Source organism: Cebus imitator, unplaced genomic scaffold, assembly GCF_001604975.1.
Source record: "Cebus imitator isolate Cc_AM_T3 unplaced genomic scaffold, Cebus_imitator-1.0 Scaffold579, whole genome shotgun sequence".
NCBI lineage: Eukaryota > Metazoa > Chordata > Mammalia > Primates > Cebidae > Cebus > Cebus imitator.
The window spans coordinates 696,518-704,845 of record NW_016107894.1 but is presented as its reverse complement, the minus strand read 5'-3'; the positions used below and the strand labels follow the sequence as shown (position 1 = coordinate 704,845).

The 8,328-nt window shown below is 42.2% G+C and overlaps 1 protein-coding gene across 9 annotated transcripts in view; it reads right to left on the bottom strand.

Moving 5' to 3' along the window:
- STARD9 (StAR related lipid transfer domain containing 9) overlaps nt 1-8,328 on the bottom strand; it is a 163,899-nt gene that overhangs the window by 86,927 nt on the left and 68,644 nt on the right. For all 9 annotated transcript variants that reach the window (XR_001821027.2, XR_001821028.2, XR_005197954.1 and 6 more), the window contains exons 4-7: nt 6,666-6,782; nt 4,240-4,272; nt 4,092-4,153; nt 3,362-3,474 (exon numbers count right to left, since the gene is read on the bottom strand). Coding sequence is in view for 5 of the 9 variants with exons in the window: in XM_017516309.2 (XP_017371798.1) it covers nt 3,362-3,474; nt 4,092-4,153; nt 4,240-4,272; nt 6,666-6,782 (325 nt within the window). In the remaining 4 variants the exon portion in view is untranslated. The remainder of the gene's footprint in view (nt 1-3,361; nt 3,475-4,091; nt 4,154-4,239; nt 4,273-6,665; nt 6,783-8,328) is intronic.

Below are 8,328 nucleotides of genomic sequence, written 5' to 3'. Positions count from 1 at the left end.
AAAAAAATTTAATTTAAAAAGAAGAAAAATCGGTTCTTCTAGCCTGGGCAATGTAGCGAGACCCCATCTCTAAAATAAAAAATAAAAAAGTTAGTTGGGCATAATGGCACATGTCTGTAGTATCAGCTACTTGGGAGGCTGAGGAAGGAGGACTGCCTGAGTCTGTGAGTTTGAGGCTGCAGTGAGTCACGATCATGCCACTGCACTCCAGCCTGGGTGACTGAGTGAGACTCTGATCCAAAAAAAAAAAAACCCACCACCACAAAAAAGCTGGTCCTTCACCACAGTTTGAGAAGTATATAGAATATTATTTAAAAAACAACCACTATTGCAAATATCTTACTTAATGGTAAAATGGTGAAGATTTCCTCTGGGAACAAGATTGTTACCACTTTTATTTACTATTGTACTAGAGGTCCTAGTTCATGAAGAAAGGAAAGAAAAAAAAAGGCACAAGAATTACATGTTTGGGGTGGGAGAAAACTCCTGTGACTTACAGATTGAGTACATAGTAAATACAGAATTTTTTTCAGAGTCCCAACAACCTAACTCTTGCTTTGTACCTATACCATTATATTAAAGGCCACAGCAAACATACAACATTGTCTTTGTCTCACTTAGATATCAGTTTAGATCCTATAACCACGGGCCTTTTATGTGTGCTTTGGCCAGGGCCTTGTGCTTTTCATATTTCAACTTAATCTCTCATCTAATTAATAAATTTTTTAATGGAAAGGCTACTCCTTTCCTTTCTTTGGATTTAGGTAGCTATAAAGGTCCATCTCACAATTCTGAATTGGAACTGCAAGTTCCTTAAGGGCCTTATATTTTCATAGTTCCCATGGCACCCAGAATAGCATAGGCATTTTGTAGGTACTCAGTAAATTTCTGTATAATTGGTTTCAAGCCAGGAACAACTTTCCACTTTAAAGTCATATTCACAGAATGGATGAGCCTTAAGACAGATGGGCAGTCAGATAGATAAGACAAACATATCAATAAAGAAAGAAAACATTAAAAAAATAAAAAAATTATTAAAATGTCATCAGAGGGTAGTCAAGGGAATAAAATAGTTCAGTGTGACTGTTCAGGATCCTAACTCCCAAGGCTGGTTCTATACTATTTCAGCTCATGACTCCTTCACTAAGAAACGTCCACCTGTATTTGTAATGGTTTGAGAAAGTCCAGAGCAGCTTCAAGAACGATTCTTTGTAACAAAGAATCTAAGAGATTTTTCACTGGTTTAAAATTTAGTATTTCCTACCTCCCTCCCCTCAAGGGTTCATTCCATAAAGGCATCCAAAACTACCCTGGAACTTTGCTTCATGAACCTTTTAGTCCTGATCCTGTCACTGACATTGGATATATGACCCAAGCTGTATGACCTTGCAAGAGTCATATTTTGTCTGGGTTGCAGGTACTACACCAATCAAAGAATCTATGATCCCAGGTCTCCATCCAGGCTCTTGATATATAGGATTCTGTTCCATTCCTCTCTTCCAATCCCATGCAAGTTTCCCAGGTGCAATTCTGTCCCAACTCTAGCTGTGTGACTTTGGGACCCTTATCATTTTCCAGATTTCATTGTTTTCTATATAAAGCAAATATTTGAACTACGTCTGAGGTCTCCTCTTATTACTCCTCCCACATATACATACACAGACTTTTAAGAAGTCTGACATCACTGCATCAACTCATTGTCTGCCATGAAAGTATTGCTTTACACAGATACATAAACCCACAGAGTTTTACAGAGCAAACTTAAACTGGTTCCTAGCAAAGGAAATGGTATTTTTGTTGTTGTTTCTATACTGCCATCTATGATGAAACATTTGGGAAAAGACAAAGGTAGCAGAATCAGTCACTGGCATACCTATTATATCATCCATTTGCCATGCCCTGACCAGAGAAAACCCTTGATCTTTCATGTCCTGCTCCTTATCAGGATCTAAATTAGCATACTACAGCCTGGTGCACTGGCTCGCCCCTGTAATTTTAGCACTTTAGGAAGCTGAGGTGGGAGGATCGCCTGGGGCCAGAAGTTCAAGGCCAGCCTGGGCAACATAGTGAGATCCCATCTCTACAGCAGATTTAAAAATTAGCTGCCTAGATGCATGCCTGTAGCCCTAGCTACCTAGAAGACTGAGGTGGGAGGATCACTTGAGCCCAGGAGTTCAGGTTGCAGTGAACTATGACAGCATCACTACATTCCACCTTGGGCGACACAATAAGACCTGGTGGCTAAAAAATAAATAAAAAATAAACTGACATATTGCTACAGGAACATAAAATGCATATATTACTTTTTTTTTTGAGATGGAGTCTCACTGTCACAGGCTGGAGTGCAGTTGCGCAATCTCAGCTCGCTGCAACCGAGTAGCTGGATTTACAGGTACATGTCACCACACCCAGTTAATTTTTTGTATTTTCAGTAGAGACAAGGTTTCACCATATTAGCCAGGCTGGTCTCGAACTCCTGACCTCCACAAATTCGTCCACCTCAGCCTCCCAAAGCGTTGGGATTACAGGCATGAGGCACCGTGCCCGACCATATATTACTTGTTATAAGAGGCCTGGAAGGGTAAAAACTTCATCCATAAAAGAACTCAACTGTTGCTACTTAATAGCAGGACCTAGCTTAATGATACAAGACAGATGGTACCAAACACCAAACATCACTACTTGGTTAGGAAACACATCAAATCCTACCCCAGGTCTGATGTCTGACATCGCCCTATCTTTCCTACCCTACTGACTACCACCACCGATAGAAAAAGTACCATGGAAAGGGGACTGGTTTACCAGGGAACCATTAGAGGCCCTGCCAGATCGAGTGCCCACAGACCTCCCTATATTCCCCACAGTTTTCCCTCTCATTCACCATGCTTTAGCCCCACTGGCCCGTTGAAAACAACAAACCTTCTCCCAGGGCTCTATTTCATTCCACTTCCTCTTCCTGAAACGCTTCTCACCTTGGTACACCATTCTTCACGTGACTGTACTCCTTTCAGGTCTCAGCTTAAATGCTTCCTCCTCAGAGCAGCTCTTCCTGATCACCCCATACAGGTAAGTCACCAACATCTTCCACTGTTCTTTGCCATTGCTACATCTATTTATTTTTTTTATTAGCCTTTATCTCTACTTGTAATTGTTCATTTTCTGATTCATACCCACCAGATTGTAAGCTTGCCTGTGAGGGCAGGACCATGTCTTTTCTATTTATCAATACTTATTCGTGTCTAGTACAATAGTTGGCACACAATAAGTGTTCATTATACATATGTTCAATAAATTAGTGAATATTAGGAAAGCTTCCCAGGTTTCAGTTTGCTTTCAAATCTCCAGGACCACAGTAGCTCACCTTGTACATATGGGCCCATCTCTGGATGCTCCCTGACCCGCAGGGCATAGGATTTTTTTTGACTAGATTGCTTCAGCAGATCCCGCACTCGTTCATTATAGATTTCTAGAAAACTAGAGAGAAGTAGAAAAGGCAACATAATTCTATTTTGAAAAAAGTAGAAAAAACACTAAGCTAAAAATAAGGAGGTCTTAGTTCCTGTCCCAGGTCCACCTCTGACACTCTAAGGCACTGATCAAACCAGGGTTCCCCCTTGAGTCTCTTTCCATACATATTCAATAGAGTTTTTTAAAATTGTATTTTTTTTATTTACTTTTGAGACAGAGTCTTGCTCTGTCTCACAGGCTGAAGTGCAGTGGCACAATATTGGCTCACTGCAACCTCTGCCTCCCAGATTCACTGCACCCGGCCACAGAGGTTGTTTCTTGAGTGAGTTTCAAACACGACCCTTAAGCTCTATTGTTCTGTGAAGGCATCTCAAGTGCTAGAGAGCCAAGGTAAGCTGGCCACAGAAAGAAAGACCTGCTTGTTAAGTCTATGGGTAGGAAATTAAGCTTTCTACAACCAAGGCCCTAAGTATGTTCCTCAGCTCCTGTACTGCAAGATATTTCTTCTGTGGGTTTCTCCATCCCTGTGGTAACTCTGGAAGCAAAGAGAGGACAGCTGAATGTGGTAGAATTTGGAATAGAAAAAGAACTACTGCAGGTCCCAGAGGTTGTCAGGTTCTTACCTTACTTTTATCCTACAGGAGGAAGGCAGTGAAGCACAGTCTTTCTCCCTGATGAAGAGACCCTGCACAAACCAGAGGGTTGGGGTTTCATTGTAGGAACTGTACAGAGACCTACTTTGAGAGGATCCAGTCAGAAGATAGTCCATACCTCACATATCCGTGGTGTCAGCCCAACAGAGGCCTGGAAAACAGAAGAAAGGAAAGCATTATTGTTTACTCAAGGTAATGGTCTCTCCTACAGAATACCCAGGAACCATCCTCAGCATGGGAGATAGATGCATGGACTCCTTGTCCTAGCCTCTTCACTTCAGGCAATTTCACCAGGGAATATAGAAGACTTTTATGTGCCAGTGCTCCAAAAGACATTCATGGGAGAAATGTACCAGATAAGAGGCAGATTATCACCATAAAAGGAAGTAAACCCAGATACCTGCTTTTACACAATGAAGTTTACATTATTCTTGGATAAAAACACTTTACCAATGTTCCCCCTTGACCCCCTATACCTCCAATCCCTACGGAGGGGTTGAGTACAAGAGTATTCAAAATACACATTTAGACCAGGTGCAGTGGCTCACCCCTGTAATCCCAGCACTTTGGGAGGCCAAGGCAGGTGGATCACTTGAGCTCAGGAGTTAAAGACAAGACGTGGCAACATGGGGAGACTCTATCTCTATTAAAAATACAAAAAAATTAGCCAGGCATGCTGGTATGTGCCTATGGTCTCAGCTACTTGGGAGGCTAAGGTGGGAGGATCACTTGAGCCTGGGAGGCAGAGGCTGCAGTGAGCTGAGGTCGTGCGACTGCACTCCAGCATGGGTAACAGAGTGAGATTACATCACAAAAAACAAGAACAACAACAAAAACACACATTTAGAAAAAGGCGGTTTCTTTTCCCATCTTATATTCAGTGCTAACTTGTACTCAGGTTAAGGGCTTTATACTTTTGGTTTAGTGGCCGATTTCTTTCTTATTATTACTATCATTATTATTAATTTTGAAATGGAGTTTCACTCTCGTTGCCCAGGCTGGAGTGCAATAGCGCTATCTCGGCTCACTGCAACCTCCACCTCCCAAGTCCAAGCAATTCTCCTGCCTCAGGTTCCTGAGTAGCTGGGAGTACAGGTTGGTGCCACCATGCCCAGCTAATTTTCATATTTTTAGTAGAGACGGGGTTTCACCATGTTGCCAGGCTACTCTCAAACTCCTGAGCTCGGGTGATCTGCCCACCTTGGCCTCTCAAAGTGCTGGCATTATAGGTGTGAGCCACCAGGGCTCCAATTTCTTTTTTTAAAGTCAAATACTGTGAAATGACACTAAACACAGGACAAAGTGAGCAATGAGCTAGGCCCAAGGCATCAGGGATAATCATCTAGGAGGCAACATATCCTATAGAATGTCCCTGTGTAATGTTTTTTTGTTTTGTTTTGTTTCTTAGGTTTTTTTGTTTTTGTTTTTGTTTTTTTTAAGACAGAGTCTCACTCTATTGCCCAGGCTGGAGTGCAATGGTGCAATCTCAGCTCACTGCAATCTCCACCTCCTGGGTTCAAGTGATTCTCCTGCCTGAGTCTCCCAAGTAGCTGGGATTACAGGCACATGCCATGTCTGGCTAATGTTTGTATTTTTAGTAGAGGTAGGGATTCACCATGTTGGCCAGGCTGGTCTTGAACTCCTGACTTCGTAATCTGCTCACCTCGGCCTCCCAAAGTGCTGGGATTACAGAAGTGAGCCACCGCACCCAGCTGAGACAGGGTCTCTTAGTCTGTTGTCCTGGCTGGAGTACAGTGGCAAGATCATGGCTGATCATTGCAGCCTCCCACCTCAGCCTCCTAACTGGCTGGGAACACAGGTGTGTGCCCCCATGCCCAGCTGGTTTTGGTATTTTATGTAGAGATGGGGACTCCCTATGTTGCCCAGACTGGTCTCAAACTCCTGGGCTTAAGGGATCTTTCTGCCTCAGCCACACCAAAGTGTTGAGATTATAGGTGTGAGCCACTGTACCTGGCACCCCTACCAGGATACTTCTAAACCTAAAAAAACAAGGTATTCTTATTAAGGAACTCTGCCCTCCTAATTTTCTATGATAAAGGAAGGCTCTTATTAAATCTTACATACTTGTGAAAACCCCTGGCTCAGGAGCTAACCTTCCTGCTTTCTTCTAACACACAGATATAACACATGTAGGCTTGGAGCTTGGCCACAATAATGGAATCTCTGCACAGCTGTAGGCTGCACTTAAGATTTAGTCCAGGTCTTATCCACAACAAAGGTGTAAAACAGCTTCAAGTAAGGAACCTGGAGGTAACGAAAAAAAATCAGTAGGACTGAGAAGAATTGCTTTGTTGAAGGGAGCTGTAAAATTCTAAGGGTCTTCAGTGTTTAATAAGGAGGGGCTAATTATTCAGTTTACCTTCCAATTACATGCTGAAAAACTCATTCTTAAAACAGAAGACTCATTAAATCTCCTTTAAAGTTGACCTACTACATAAATCATATTCTATCTCACAGTAGTAAGGACAATGCAAGGTTAAGGCTTGCTGTGGCATCAGGAATACATCTAATTATAATACTCACTGGGGTCCCCAGCATGGTGTATGTCTTCCCAGAGCCTGTCTGTCCATAAGCAAAAACGCTTATGTTATAGCCTTTGGTAACTCCAGACAGTACTTCCATCCCTAAATCCTGGAACACCTGTAACAACAAAAGCAGAGGAAATATCACTGTGGTCCTTCTTCTCATAGCAGATTTACAATTATTTTCTAATCTAAAAAAATTATAAAATATTTCAAACATCCATGACACTTAATTCACTACGATTTCATAAGAATCAATTCATTCTCATAATAAGATAGCTAAGGAAAATCCATTCATTCAGCCCATCAAATATTTTTTCAGGTCCCTACTGTATCTAGATACAATACTAGACTTGAAGATACAAAAGTAATATGGTCTCTAACCTTAAGGCAAAGAGAGTGTAGAAGAGCAAAGAAATGCAAGCAAAATAATTCTGTATCTCTTGCAAGAAAATGTTTCATATGGTTAATCAGGTAAAGCTGCAGTGAAATATTGCCCAATAACATAGAAATTCAGGGTCTTAAGATACCACACTGAAGATCCAGTAAGACCAGAAGTTAGGGAGGTGTATTTTCCATGTGCATCTATTTTCTACACACTCCCTCCTCAGAATGACCCCAAGAGCTGGCTGGTTTTGCTGGTCATTTACACCATTTTAGTGAATCAGAAATAGGCAGAGGTCCTCATGTTAAAACTCCTGTACTTGGCATATTGCCTGGAAGTCCTACTGAGATCTGGAAGTCCTACTGAGATCTGTTTGGCAGAGTCTGGTCTCAGGAAAAAATAGCCAGCCTTAGGGGAAAGGCACAGCTTCTCAGTTCAGCCAGTCTTTGGCAGAATGCTACATGGGCATCTACATACCCATACTGTTAAGGTGGACATTTACTCTTTGTATTATTGTTGCCCAGCATCAAAATACTCTTCCTTTGAATCTTTGGTTGTGTCAGTCTTGGTGGGAAGCGTGGCTCAATGCTCTACTACAGAAGCCGAGAAGGCCAGATACTACTCTCCACCTAGGACAACACTAGCACATGAAATGAGGCCAGTCAGGGCTAGGGGCGGTGGCTCACATCTGTAACTCCAGCACTTTGGGAGGATGAGGCAGGTGGATCACCTGAGGTCAGGAGTTCGAGACCAGCCTGGCCAACATGGCAAAAACCCGTCTCTACTAAAAATACAAAAAATTAGCCAGGCGTTGTGGTGGCCACCTGTAATCCCAGCTACTCCGGGGGCAGAGGCAGGAGACTTGCTTGAACCCAGGAAGCAGAGGTTGCAATGAACTGAGATTGCACCATTGCACTCTAGCCTGGGTGACAGAGTGAGACTCTATCTCAAAAAAATAAAAAAAGAAAAAAAAGGAAAAAAAAATTAGGCCAGACAACTAGACGTCACTTGACAACTAGATTATCACTTGAAAAACATAAAAATAAACAATAGTTAATAATTGTCCATGCTGGCATCAAGGATCCAATAGCCTGCTGAGCATACAGTGGTAGAAGTGCCAAGTGTGGTACAAATCAGACAATTCTGTGACATGGTTCTGCATGGGGTCCCTGCTGCTTAACATCCTATGCCTTTCTGCCCATTTTTCAATTTTCCCTTCAATTCTGTGACTCCTCTGATATGATTCCAAGGTGTAGTGTTTTCTTTTTTTTTTTTTTTT